The 14,556-nt window shown below is 42.8% G+C and overlaps 1 protein-coding gene across 2 annotated transcripts in view; it reads left to right on the top strand.

Moving 5' to 3' along the window:
* Positions 1-5,863: 5,863 nt before the first annotated feature.
* LOC144694844 (receptor expression-enhancing protein 1-like) overlaps positions 5,864-14,556 on the top strand; it is a 40,097-nt gene continuing 31,404 nt past the window's right edge. Inside the window, exon 1 of one of the 2 annotated variants that reach the window (XM_078565481.1) lies at positions 5,864-6,563. In XM_078565481.1, coding sequence (XP_078421607.1) covers positions 6,532-6,563 — 32 coding nt within the window. In that variant the 5' untranslated portion in view covers positions 5,864-6,531. Of the gene's footprint in view, positions 6,564-7,868; positions 7,969-14,556 lie in introns of those variants that run through there. The other variant, XM_078565480.1, reaches the window with a different exon arrangement.

Genomic DNA, 14,556 nt, shown 5'->3' with positions numbered 1-14,556 from the left:
ACATGAAGCTGCCAAGTGTCCTTGCGGGCTGTTGTTTTCGGTGCTGGCGTCTGTCACCAAGCCACCGTAGCCACTGGTCATGGTGGTGGTGCACCTCCAGCCCACAGGAGGTGTTGCCATTTTTCTCTGTTGTCAGCTCCTGACTCCCAGGTGTGATAATCGGAAGTCTCGCGCCTTCATGTCACACTTGCAAGCATCCTTGAAGCAGAGCTTCGAGCAACCTGCTGGTCATCTGGGTCCGGCTACCTCATCATACAGAAAGTCTTTTAGTATGGGACCGTTCAAGGCAACAGGCAGCAACGCCCAAACTTACAGTGCGAAGCCGACAGTGCACGTAAATAATCAAGGCTCCAAAATTGCAGGCAGTGGGTACAAAGAGAGGTGAAAGCTGGGTGCTGGTTGTCAGCTTGACTCCTTTGGCCCCCAATTTAAATGTAAATTAAGCGGCCACCACATAATGTAGCTGGCACGGTCCAGTCCATTTTGGAAGCTGAAGAGGTCACCACCTAGTTTAGGTGTTGCCTCAACATTTATGGACCTTATCCAGTGCCCCTTGAATATTGCCACCTCTGCCTGGCGCCCAACCCTCAAGGCTGGAAGGTTGACTTCAGGCATATTGAGCAAGAAGCAGCCTTTCACTCATTGTTGGTGGCTGATTTTGTGGTTCTGGTCAAGGATGTAATCTGCTCAGAGCATTGGTTTAACCCCAATTACTGGGATCTGGTAGTGCGCAAAATGTCTCCAGTGCTATCAACAAGAATGACTACAATTCACAAGTACTTTACTGGTTGTAAGGTACTTTGCCATATTCTAAAGAGATGTGTAAATGCAACTTACTTCTTAGAGTACTGCGTGCCACTGGGCACCTCATCATACAAGGAGACAGTGGCAAAGTGATAACATCAATGGGAGTACTCCAGAGGCCCAGGCTAATGTTCTGGGACATGGGTTCAGTCCCATGTCCCATGGTGGTGGGATTCAGTTGAAAATAGGGAAAATAAATTATCAATTGTAAAAACCAACCTGTTTCACTGGTGTCCTTTAGAAAAGGAAGACTCCTGCCCCAGAGCCATGTGGGTGACTCTGGAATGGCCGAGCAAGCCATTCAAGGGCAGTTAGGGATGGGCAATAAATGCTGGCCTTGCCAGTGACTCCATGAAAGAATGAAAAAAAAATACAAAGGACATTAATGCCACAGGGAGAGAAGGACATAAGTGTTGAGAAACTATTCTTAACTTCACAAAGTGGAAGTATTTCTACAACAGTAAAGAAGGCTAAAAGGAGATTTAACAGGTTTTTTTTTTTAAATGCAACAAGTGAATCACAATAGGGTAAAGAGAGAAAGATTATTTCTTCTGTTTGGCGAGTTTTTTTATGAGGCTTTCAATTTAAAGTTGTCATCAATAGCTGAGTTATTCTTGCAGAGAGCTGGCACAGACATGACGGGCCGAATGGCATCCTTCTGTGCTGTAACCATTCAATGATTTTACGACCAAGAAGCTGAAAAGGGCAGTGGGGAGAAATGCCATTGCAGAGAAAATGCAGGGGAGAGTCTGAGGCAGACACCATTGCAAAATGGAAGGGAAGATAAAGATATGAAATAGAGAATAACAGAACTGTTACAGCGCAGAAGGAGGCCATCATGTCTGTGCTATCTCTCCAAATGAGCAGCTCACCTAGTACCATTCCCCTGCCTTCTCTCCGTAATCCTGCAAATTCTTCCTTTTTAGATAACAGTCTTACTCCCTTTTGAACCTGCCTCCACCACACTCTCAGGAAATGCATTCCAGACACTATCCATTCGCTGTGTGAAGAAGTTCTTTCTCATATCGCTTTTGCTTCTTTTGCCAATTACTTTAAATCTGTGCCTTCTCGTTCTTGATCCTTTCATGAGTGGGAACAGTTTCTCCCTACCTACTCTGTTCAGACATCTCATGATTTTGAATACCTCTGTCAGATCTCCCCTCAACTTTCTTTTCTCCAAAAAAATAGTTCCAACTTCTCCATTCTATCTTTATAACTGGTTCCAGGGTGTGGAGCTTCATTATCGTGAATCTTTTCTGGACTCTCTCCAATGCTTTCACACCCATCCTAAAGTGCGGTGCCAAGAACTGGATGCAATACTCCAGATTAGGCCAAACTACTGACTTATACATGTTCATAACCTCATTGCTCCTGTACTCTATGCCCCATTAATTAAGCCTTGGATGCTGTATGCTTTAGCAGCCATGCTCTCAACCTTCAATGACTTATGTACATATAAAACCAGGTCCCTCTGCTCCTGCACCCCATTTCGAGTTGTACCCTTCATCTTACATCGTCTCTCCAAGTCCTGCGTACCAAAATGAAACACATCACATTTCTCTGCATTGAACTTCATCTGCCACCTCTCTGCCCATTCGACCTGTGTGCTTTTGAAATTCTACACTATCTCTGTCACAATTCACAATGCTTCCAAGTTTTACATTATCCTCAAACTTTGAAATTGTGCCCTATAGACCTAGATCAAGGTCATTAATATATATCAGGAGGAGCAAGGGTCCCAACACTGAGCTTCAATACAAACATTCCTCCAGCCTGAGAAACATCCACTATTCTCTGTTTTCTGTCACTCAGCTAATTTTGTATCCACGTTACTACTGTCCATTTTATTCTATGAGCCATAACTTTGCTCAGAAGTCTGTTGTGTGGCATTGTATCAAATGTCTTTTGGGAATCCATGTACACCACATGACCAGCAACGCCCTCATCAACGCTCTCTGTTGCTTCCTCAAAAAAACTTCAGCGTTAGCCAAACACAATTTTCCCTCAACAAATATGTGTTGGCTTTTCTTAATTAACCCACATTTGTCCATTTGGCTGTTAATTTTGCCTCTGATTACTGTTTCTAGAAGTTTCCCCACCACCTGTCGTTGCTGGGCTTATCTCTACGCACATTTTTTGAACAAGGGTGTAATATTTGCAATTCTCCAGTCCTCTGGCACTGCCCCTAAGTCTAAGGAAGACTGGAACATAATGGCCAGTGTCTTTGCAATTTCCACTCTCACTTCCCTCAGTATTCCTGGATGCATCTCAACAAGTCCTGGTGCCTTATCAACTTTATGTACAGACAGCCTATCCAATGTCTCCTTATCAATTTTAAATTCTTCAAGTGTCCAAATTGCCTCCTCTTTCACCATGACCTGCACAGTATCTTCTGCCTTTGTAAAGACAGATACAAAGTAATTAATACCTCAGCCATGCCCCCTGCCTCCATGTGTAAACCCCCTTTTTGGTCCCGAATCAGCCTGACTCCTCCTTTTACCACCCTTTTACTATTTATATGCCTATAGAAGACTTTGGGATTCCCTTTTATGTGAGCTGCCAGCCTCTTTTCATACTCTCTCTTTGCTTCTCTTATTAGCTTTTTCACTTCCCCTTGTGAACTTCCGATATTCAGCCTGGCTCTCAATTCCAGTTTCTACCTGATATCTGCTGTCAGCACAGAAAATGCTGGAAAAACTCAACAGGTCTGGCAGCATCTGTGCAGAAAAACAGTTTCTCTCTCCACAAACGCTGCCAGACCTGCTGAGTTTTTACAGCATATTCTGCTTTTATTTCAGATTTCCAGCATCCACGGTATTTTGCTTTTATCTGTTGTCAGCACACTTTTTCTTCTTCATCATAATCTCTATCTCTTTTGTCATCCAGGGTTCTCTGGAGTTTTTTGCCCTACCTTTCCCCTTCATAGGAATATACCTTGACTGTGCCCAAACTATCTCTTCTTTGGAGGTAGCCCATTGATCAATTACAGTTTTTACATTTGATTCGGTCCAGATCCATTCTTATTGAAACTGGCTTTCCCCCAGTTATTTATTATCACACTGGATTGTCCTTTACCTTGGCCAGCCTAAACGTTATGATGCACTGATCACTGTCCCCCAATTGTCCTCCTGCTGATGCTTTGATCTACTTGGCCACCTCATTCCCAAGAGCCAGGTCTAGTCGCGCCTCCTCTGTCGTTGAGACTGGAAACACACTGCTGTACAAAATTTTCCTGAACACGCTCTTGGACCTCTTGCCCCTCTCTGCCCTTTACACTACCACTATCCCAGTGTATATTAGGATATTGAAAGTCCCTCATTATAACCACTCTATAATCCTTGCACCTCCCTGTAATTTCCTTACAAATGTTTTCCTGCACAGTTTTCCCACTAGTAGGTGGCCTATGGACTACACCAAGCAATGCAGTTGTGCCTTTTTTGTTCCTTAGCTCTAGCCAAGTAGGTTCTGTCCTTGATCCCTCTGGGACATCCTCTTTCTCCAGCACTGGAATGCTCTTCTTAATACTGACACTCTTCCCACCCAAGAGGGATACAGGAGAGAACAGGGCAGTGGGATTAATATTTAATCGTTCTAGCAAATCAGCACACACACAGTGCAGTGACTATAAACTAATAACATGGACAGGAAATGTTGGAAATACTCAATGGGTCAGGCAGCATTGGCAGAGAAACCTTTCAGGTCAATGATCTTCCGTCATCATTGGAAAATGTCACAGCACCAGTGGAAGAGGGTGAAGTTGATGAAAGGACAAAATGTACGTGAATGAATGGAAGGCGGGAGAGATTAAATGACGAAAGAGATGATGGTGCAAGGCAAAAGGTGGAAATGGGACAAGTAAAGAAAAAAATATGGCGCCTGGAGGAGGGGTATATGGCAGTCACAGAACCATTACAAATAGCTTCTGCCTGAAAGATGAGGAGCCGTGGCTCTCATCTGAAAGTTGATGTTGAGTCTGGAAAGCCATGAAGTTCAGATCCTTTTCTAATTAATTCGTGGGATGTGGGCATTGCTGGTCAGGTCAGTATTTATTGCCCAACACTAATTGCCCTTGAGGAGGTAATAATGTTTCTGTTTGAACAGCCTGAGGTAACTTAGCTGAAAGAAGGGAAAGAGAAGAGAGGTTGAGAGATATGATGGAGGTGGTACAAAATCATGAGGCGTCTGGGGCAGAAGAGACAGGGCAGGGGGTGGGGCGGGTGGAACCGTTCGCATTGTAGGAAGCTTGCACCGATCAAGATCGACCAAACAAGATTGAGAACAAGAGGCTGTGGGCTTCAGGTAATTGGTAAAAGAAGCAATGGAGGCAGGAGGAAAAGCTTTTTTTATGCAGCGACTGGCTAGGATCTGGAATGCGCTGCCTGAGAGCAAGATGGAAGCAGGTTCATTCAAGACATTCAAGAGGGCAGTGGATTATTATCTGAAAAGGCAGAATGCGCTGGGCTAAGGGGAGAAAGCCGGGGAGAGGCACAACTTCTTGAGGAGAGCCGGCACAAGACACGGCGGCTCGAACGATCTCCTTCTGCGCTGTAACAATTCTGGGATTCTGTGAAGATCCACTGGAGATTTTAAAGAAAAACAATTCTGAGATTCTGTGAAGATCCACTGGAGATTTAAAAAAAAACAATTCTGTGATTCTGTGAAGATCCACTTGAGGTATAAAAAAACAATTCTGGGATTCTGTGAAGATCCACTTGAGATATAAAAAAAACAATTCTGGGATTCTGTGAAGATCCACTGGAGATTTTTTTTTAAATATTGTTCTTCCTTTCCCTTTTCATTTTCCGGCAAAACGAAAGTCAGTTCTGGTGCCGAGATCAAGTGCAGTGTTTTTGGGGGGGGGGGGGGGGGGGGGGAGGGGGAGGGGTCAACACAACCAGAACTAGCCTGAAAAGTAAACTTTTAGCCAATCACATCACTCCTCCTCTGGTAGACAAGACAAAGAAAGGCAGCTGATGACCAGCGCGCAGGCGCAGTGGGAGGCGGTCCCCGAGAAGTTTTAAACTGGACGCAGAGCGCGGACCTCGGAGGAAGCAGCCCCGGGACAGATGCGGACCGTTTAGAGACGAGGGGGAAAGAGTTCGTCGAGCTCGTGCGGACCGGGTAGAGGCGATCAAGGGACGTCGCTCACACCTGTCCCGACCCCCACTTTCGGACTGAAGAAAGCGGACTCAGTAGGGGCAGTTGCAGGGAAAGGCGGGGGGGGGGGTGAAACACAGGAAAACAAAACAGAGGGGGTGAGGAGAGGCGACACCATCGGGTTCACCGCACCACACACGCTAAAGCGACACCCCGTTTCCCTCTACCCCCACCGAGAACAAGTAGGAGGACGTTAGAATATTTCACCCTTCCTCAGAAATCTGTCCGAGAGTGAGAGCGGCCAGCGACATCTGTCAAGGGAAGGCGACCGATCAACGGACAGAGAAAAAAAAAATTTCCACCCCAGATGCGGACCCGATAGAACCAACCTATCCCCCTCCCGCTCTGGTCGGTAAAAGAGGACCGGGTAGGAGCAACCCAGCCTGAGGTAAACTTTTCGCCAGCCGGCCCGATGCGGACCGAGTAGAGAGGAGTTGAGTTTTGTCGGTTAGAGAGAGAGAGAGAGTGTCCGACCCGCCCCCCACTCCCCGGGAGCAGCGCGTGCCGCTGTCGGCACTTTCCAACGGCCGGAATTGGTTTGAAATTTTGAATCGGCGGCGGTTTTGCAACATGGTGTCGTGGCTGATATCCAGGCTGGTGGTGTAAGTAGGCAACTTCTATACCTTAATATACCGTGTGTGCGTCTCTTTTAACAGTGCAACCAGCACCTTCATTCCTATTCATTTAACAATTATTATTTATTTTTTTTTTGCAAAAAAAAAAGTCTTAAAAGCTTGTTCTGGGTGGGTGGCTGTCGGTTTGCAATATTTGAAGAAATTTGAGAATTTTGCAATAAATAAATAAATATTTCGATTTGCTCGATTTTCCCCCCCCCCCCAAAAAAAAAGTTGAATCAATTTTGACAGCTGTTTTCCCCCTGACCTTTTTTTAAATTCCCCCCCTCTCCAGTTGACCCCCTTCCAGCCCTCAGCTGTTCAAACACCGTCAAAAACTTTTCTTTTTGTTGTTGTTATTGGTTTTGCCCCTTTTTATTTTAAACACCAGGCTCGGGGGGGGGGGGGACTAAAGTTTGCCTCAGCCTCAGGAGTTTAGTGACACTTCCTTTGAATGCTTGTTCATTTTCATTCGCTTAAAGTTTCTCCCAATGCAAGTTTTTAATCCATTTTAAATAAATCTGTTTTCCTTCATTCTTTTTTTTTTGAACGTTTGTTTTTTTCTTCTTTCTGCAGCAGAAGTCGTGTGTTCTTTTTTAAAAAATAAATCTGTTTTCCCTCATTCTTTTTTGTTTTGAACGCTTGTTTTTTTTTTTCTTTTTCTTTCTGCAGCAGCAGAAGTCGTGTGTTGTTGTCCAGCTTTTGCAATCAGAAAGTTTGCCTTGGCTTTAGATAACACACACACACACTTAGACCGCATTGGTGTAGCCGGGTTGGATTAAAAACGTGGAGATGGCAGGGCCTGGCTCTGAACTTCTTGTGTCTTTAGAAGTCTGGACTTCTGGAGTCCTGAAGCCTAGAATCAGAACTAATCGGTGTTAAACTGCCCCTTTTTCTGTGCACAAATGGGTCTGTGCACTTTGCAGCTTGTTGTTTTTTTCCCCCTATATAAAAGAGAGTTTGATTTTTCACATTTGATCCGATGGACATGAGCGAATCAGGTGGGTATGTTTTTCGCCGGTCTCGCCATTCCCGGTAGCAGCCGTTTGATATTCGGACTTGATGAGCCAGTTGTTCTCCACAGCTGGGATTCCGAGCCCCACCCACCCACCCACCCACCACCCCCGGGTGTTTCGGATTGTTCGTCCAGCCTTCTGGGCCAGCGGTCCCACCGGACGTGAGCGAGAAGTCACCGCGCTGATGATCGAAGACGTGTTCAGCTGCATTTCCCTGTTCCGCTCCGTTGCACGAACCTTACGGCGTCGAGGGTACCTGCCGGGACCGAGCACCCAGTACCGTCGTCGCATCGTGACCGCTCTCGAAATGGAGAGCTTTTCAGGACTGGGTGAATGACCTGGTTTTGGTTACAAACCGAAGCTGCGGACAAGATTGGGTGAGATCACGGCTGATCTGTAACTCAATTCGACCCACTTGCTTAGGCTCCATAGCCTTTCCGACCCTTGAGTAGCAAAAATCTATCCGTCTCCAGTTTAAAATGATGATAGATTGAGCTCGCGTCTGCTGTTTATTTTTTCTTGGGCGGAGGGTGGGGGGGGAGGAGAGATCCACACTTGTACCATCACTTGCACGAATAAGTATTTCCTAATTTCACTTCTGAATGTCCTGGCTTTAATTTTGAAATTAGTCCCCTTGGTTTACACTCTCACCAAATAAGATTCTCTCTCTAATCTATTATTTGCATTTAAAAGCCTAAAAATCTTTAACAAATCATCTGTTAGCCTCCTGTGGAATGCAAGCCTCGTTTATGTACTTTGCTTATAAACTTAGCCATGGGGCCTTGGAACCATTCTGGCGAATCTGCACTGCACTTTCTTCAAGGCTTATCATATCCTTCCAGAGGTGCAGTGCCCTGAACTGTACACAATTCTCGAGGTATGGTCGAGCCAGGGCTTGGTGTACTCCTTTTATACTCTCAGCCTCTATTTAGAAAGACTAACAGTCTCTAAGCTCAAATAAAAGCAAAATACTGTGGATGCTGGAAATCTGAAACAAAAACAAAAATTGCTGGAAAAGCTCAGCGGATTTGATAGCATCTGTGGAAAGGAGGACAGAATTTAACATTTCAAGCCTGCATGACTCTTCATCAGAACACAGTCTCTAAGCTCTTTAAATTAGTATCTCGTGCCTGGAAATGTCAGAGAAAATCACAAGATAAGTCTGGAAGTTGGGTGACAGAGTTTATGTTTTAAAAGCCTGAAGAGGAAGCAAGCAGAGTTGGTTTGAATCAGAATGAGGCATGTCTATCTTATTCTTTTCAAAACCCAAGTTTAATATTGCCTCGGTGCTGTTTTGGCAATCTCCACCTATCACTGGCCCTCTATCCAGCTCTACGTATCCCACACCCCCTTAAACCAGCTTACTTTTCACCTCTTTCCTATTTTTCCTTCGTTCTGGTGAAGAGTCATATGGACTCGAAACGTTAACTGTATTCCTCTCTGCAGATGCTGTCAGACCTGCTGAGTTTTTCCAGGTATTTTTGTTTTTGTTTAGTATTGCCTCACTTGCAGCTTGATCTTGTCCACACATTTTCTTGGATTATTGGAGGTGATATCCACTGTGGTCTCATCGGCCATTTGAATAGTAATCTTGCACTTAGTCCAACAGACTGACATCAATGAGCCCGCACTGTATCATGAGTGGACCAATGAATGGATTACTAAAGCCAGCGTTCATTGTGCAGGCTCCTTAAGCTGTGTCTCTCCAAACATTTGGTTTTATAAGGTCCCAGTAAAGCAAGTTAGCTCATTTTGAGTAACAGCACCTTTTATGCCATGAGTGACATTTGTAAGGTTACTCCTTCTGTATTTTTCTGGCATTCTGACCCCTGGAGTATGAATTTTAAACTTGGAAATCAATCCCTTTTACACACCAAGGCAAATGAACATTGCTTGATTATTAACGTCTGTTTTCTGAACTTTCTGCTGATTTTTGAGTCATAGATTATTTAGTTCAGATGAAATTATACAACGTCCATGCTTCAAAAAGAAGGCATGAAATGTCAGCTGATAGGTTTCTTTATTGTAAAAGCTCTGTGATCCAAATTGTGTTGTTTGTCATTCTTTTTGTGAAATACTGCCTCATTCCACAGCTTTGGTTATTTGTGTAGTATTGTTTTCATTCCAATCCTTACACTATTGATATACAATATTTAGGGAATCATTGATAATCTACCAAATTACATTATTCCCCTTTAAATCAACAGTGTATGGGGAATGTTTCATTTGTTGGCACTGTGTAACAGATGTTCCACCAAACTGTGGATGAGTTTAATCTGATAGGAACTATTTGTATAAATGAAACCTGGTATATTGCACCATTTAACATTGAAGGACGTTGCAGTACCTTTTACAGTGCAGAAGGAGGCTATTCGGCCCATCAAGTCCGCACTGGTTCTCCATAAGAGCACTGCACTTAGTCCCACTCCCCTGCCTTATCCCCATAACCTTGCACGTTCTCTCTTGTCCCATCATATACTCAATCATTAACAGGTGAGTGTTGAAAAGAGACATAGCCTGATGACAGTTAGAAGGAAAGACACTTTGTATTTATACAATAAGATAAAAGCAAAATACTGCGGATGCTGGAAATCTGAAACAAAAACAGAAAATACTGGAAAAACTCAGGTCTGACAGCATCTGCGGAGAGAAACAGAGTTACGCTTCAAGTCCGTATGACGTTTGAAGAAGTCTGAAGAAAAGTCATGCAGACTCAACATCAACTCTGTTTCTCTCTCCACAGATGCTGTCAGACCTGCTGAGTTTATCCACCATTTCCTGTTTTTGTTTGTATTTATACAACACCTTTCATAACTTAAAAATGTCCCAAAGTGCTTTACAGTCATGGAAGTATTTTTCTCTTTAGAGCCTGAAGAGATTATACAAAGGGAGAGTTGAGTTCATCAAGCTAACAAAATACAGTGAGCACTCACAAATAACAGATGTTGAAGGACTGGAAACAAATGTACTTCATACAGGGGTGATAGCTTGAGATTCTTTTATATCTTGCTGCAAATCCACAAACTTGTAATACTTGGTGGAGGTGAGGTTGGAACCAGCAGTAGAAAGGAGTTTAAGGAAAAAGTGGGGGCAAGAAATATTACCCGAGCTCTCCAGGATGATCCTTAACAGTATATAGGGTCTTGCAGAGGAGAGCAAGCCCTTTTGAATTTGATGATTGATCTGGCCAGACTAGGCCACCAAGCTGGTTGTGTGCCACATGCATTTGAATCTGTATCTCTTGAACTTGAGGGAGCAAAATGAGGGTCATAACACTTGGATAAGCAGTGAAGACTTTGTAGAAGTTGATGCTGTTAAAAGTGAAAGTAGCAGATGGGCTGAGCGAAGAAATGGCCAGTAGGTGTCATGGTGAAAGGAAGATCAAAGACTGGACAGTTGCAAGTTTGCATGTGGTGCTGTAAATCATTTGGAGGGTGAGGTTTTTTTCCCTGGAGGTGGTCACAGAAGGAAGAGGGATTGGAAGAGGTCAGTGTGGGGTGTGAGTATGCTGAGGGATACAAGGGGATAGGGGGAAATAAATAGCATTTTAAAAGTAATTATATGTGCTCCATTTAACTCTGCAGTGTTTGCTAGCCAGTTTGCTTGGTTGCAAACTAAGGTTACAGGTTCAATGTTTAGGATCTTAAAATGTGGTAGGATTTGTGTGGAAAAAGCAGTTAAGATGCAAAATATATAGTTGTTGCATTTTATTGGCACAGCCTGTTGGTCGATCTGTGCTCTTTGGCAGGACTTCAATGCTTCCCTTCCTTGCTGATGTCGGCTCTGGTCTGGATAATATTTGATGTAGCATACTTTGGAGGAGTTAGAAAAGTAGCCCATTTGTTGGCTCAAGTGGCATTGACAGAGGCCTTGAAGTCAGTTCTTTACTCACTTTCTTGCTTCAGATTGTGTGCGCTTCAGGTAACAGGGGAAATGAAGATTTGGTGTCACTAACAAATCTTGAATTGTATATCTGTGAATTGACTTTGAAGCATGTGGAGGCTTGTTTAATTCAGAACCCCATTCCCACTGTTGGAAGTTTTTTTGTAGAAAAAAAAGTAATTCTAAGTTTGCAAGTTGTTGGATGTAATGATAATTGGGACCAGATTTGAGGGTGTAAAATTGCTGACGCTATTAGTAAACTGAATAGAGTGGATCTTCAGGTAACTTTTTTGCCAAGAAGCCTTTTCTACTTCCAATTGACATTTCTCCCATGCTATTGCAAAAGTGCTGAGTTTTGCTGGTATATTGTCCTGGAGGTAATAGTCTGGCACCTTTCCCAATTAGGCATTTGTTCATGTTTCAACAGACAATTTTGATGGGCGAACATTACAACAGTGCTAGATCCAGCAACGTCGCTTTCCAGCCATAGAAAAAAATAATTTATCTTTTACTCTGGGAGTTTCCATTAAATAGCTTTGTGATATGAAGGTTGAGTGGAAAGACTGGAGATGGAACAGCCTTTTTGAATGGAAAATAAATGTTTTCATCTTGGAGCCTTATTTCACAAAATATATGGCCTGGACTTTGCAAATCCTGTAATTGCTATAGATTACAGTGTAGTTTGAATTGATATAGTTATACATGAACCTTGCCATTGCATTTAGCCAGCCAATGGAAAATCTACTTAGATTCAAAGTATTCAATCGAGCACCAAGTTTGTTGACAGGACATCCAAATCTAAATTAAACTGTCCTGTTAGCCCATTAAGTTTCCCCTCGTGTTTAATTTGAGAGATCAGTTGTTAACAATTAAAATGCTTGACAGCATTGCATTCAGAGGTGGCTGAGTTAATTGCATTCAAAAAGCTTACTTTGCACTGAAGACAATTGTACGCAATTCAGCCCCCATATTCCAATGACATTTTATTTTGTTTGTGTATTGTGGACTTGAAAATGAAGACTAGATTTAAATGCAAGAGATTTCTGACATTATTTTAAATTTGGATTTTGAATGTTGCCTTTTTGTTTTCTGTGTCAAACCTCAATATGGACCGATGAAAACATTAGTGATAACGTTGGCTCCCAGCCTGACAAGATCCTGCTTTTAAAATTCTCATATTTGTTATGGCAAAACCTCCCAGTCTCTGCAACCTCCTGCATCTCCACAACACTTGGCTCTCTGCACTCTTTCAATTCTGGCCTTTTTGCATTTGGCTGATTGTCTTTGACCAAGCCTTTGGTTGCCTGTTTTAATATCTCCTTATGTGGCTTGATATTATTTTATCTGGTGACTCTTTTGTGAAGTGCTTTGGAATTTGAAAGCACTGTGTAAATGTATGTTGTTTTTGTTTTACTTGTGTCCAGTGAGGTATATCCTATTCATAACTTTAAATAAAAACAAAAAGTGCTGGAAAAACTCAACAGATCTGACAGCAAATGTGGAGAGAAAGGCAGTTAACTTTTCAAGTCCGTATGACTCTCCTTCGGAACTAGGAAGTAAAAATATGTTGAAATATATACTGTTTAAGGTGGGGTGGGACCGGTGAAGCTGGATAGAAGGCCAGCGATAGCTGGAGGCAGAGGAGAGATTGCAAAAGTTTAAACATAACTTTAAATGCATTGCATATTTAATTTTCTGGAACTGTCTTTACTTTCAAAAATGTAAATTAAACAGGCTATTTAAATTGGCTGGGAAGGGTCAGGTGACTTTTTGCAAATTCAGCACACATGACCTCAAGCCTTTGCAAAGCTCCTGAATTGAATAACCTTGGGTGTGGTCCTCCCCCTTGAATGGACATACCCAGATGGAACCCATTGGTGCGATTTACATCTATTGTTTGTGGTTTAGCAAATCTCAAAAGTCAATACCTCCAGGTTTCATGTCTCCAAATTCTAAATTTACCAAAAGAGAGCTGGAGGAACCAGTTAACCACCATCATTGATCTTCTGTTGTGTAGCAATGACTTCAGACTTTAAAAGCATTATGCATGGCCAATAGTCATTGATGGATGGTCATTGACTAAAACTGTCTTCAGATTATTTTTATTATCCCAAGGACAAGGGAGAAACAATGCAGCCTGCAAAGAACACCCATGAGAGAATATGAGCTGCAGAACAGGGCAGCCTCATCTACGCCTTTTTAAACCTGGAGACAGCTACATTTTAAGTCTCCCAACCTGATTCCTATTCCAAGTTCACCTGTAAAGAAATTTGACGACCTAGTAAGAAAAACTACAAGTGACTAACTCTTATGACCTGATGATCTTCCATCTCTTTGAGGGAATCTTGCTAAAATTCTGATCTATGACTCCAGCTATTGATCCCACCTAAACTATCCTTTTGGAGTGAAAACACTGTTTGCAACAGGCCTGCAATGTCTATTCTTCCTATGAGGAGCTAAACATGTGAACTAGGAACTCTTCCTTTGTTTTGAACTTGTCAAGAGAATAGTGCACTTTTACCATGTATCGTGTGTGTGTGTGTGACGTCATGTTTAGACTTAGTGAGTGCATCAATAAATAATCATGTTGATAGCTTGCTGATGTTTAAGTTGAACGCACACACCCTGGGACTAAGAAACGCATATTCCTTTTCAAAAAACACCCTGGTGGGCACTCAGGGAAAGGGTACAAGGGTCTGCAACACTTGCCAATTATTTCTTCTTCCTTTATTGAAAGATGATTTTTTTTTTTCTCTTCTGTCCCATTTGAAGTAACCGTCTTCTTTCATCTACTAATGTAGTTCTGCAAGTTTCTGCCATAGCTCAGAATAAACATATTATTAGCAACATGATTTTTGGATAAGTGATCAAACAGGAACTTGGATTTTAAGAAAAATTACCTGAGTTTTTGTGACATTTCAGAGGCTAGTTTTTAATTGATTAGATCATCACCCTGCTCCTATCAGAAAGTTCAGAAAGAGGGGAAATGCAGAGGTTGGGGATGGTGGTGGTCACCAGAGAAGCATGGATTCCACTAGTCACGAATAACTGAAATTGCACCAATTATTAATCATAACACTGAG

The sequence above is a fragment of the Cetorhinus maximus genome, chromosome 20 (genome assembly GCF_964194155.1).
Source record: "Cetorhinus maximus chromosome 20, sCetMax3.hap1.1, whole genome shotgun sequence".
NCBI lineage: Eukaryota > Metazoa > Chordata > Chondrichthyes > Lamniformes > Cetorhinidae > Cetorhinus > Cetorhinus maximus.
Note: the sequence above shows the minus strand (reverse complement) of the source record. Positions and strands in the feature narration are given on the sequence as shown.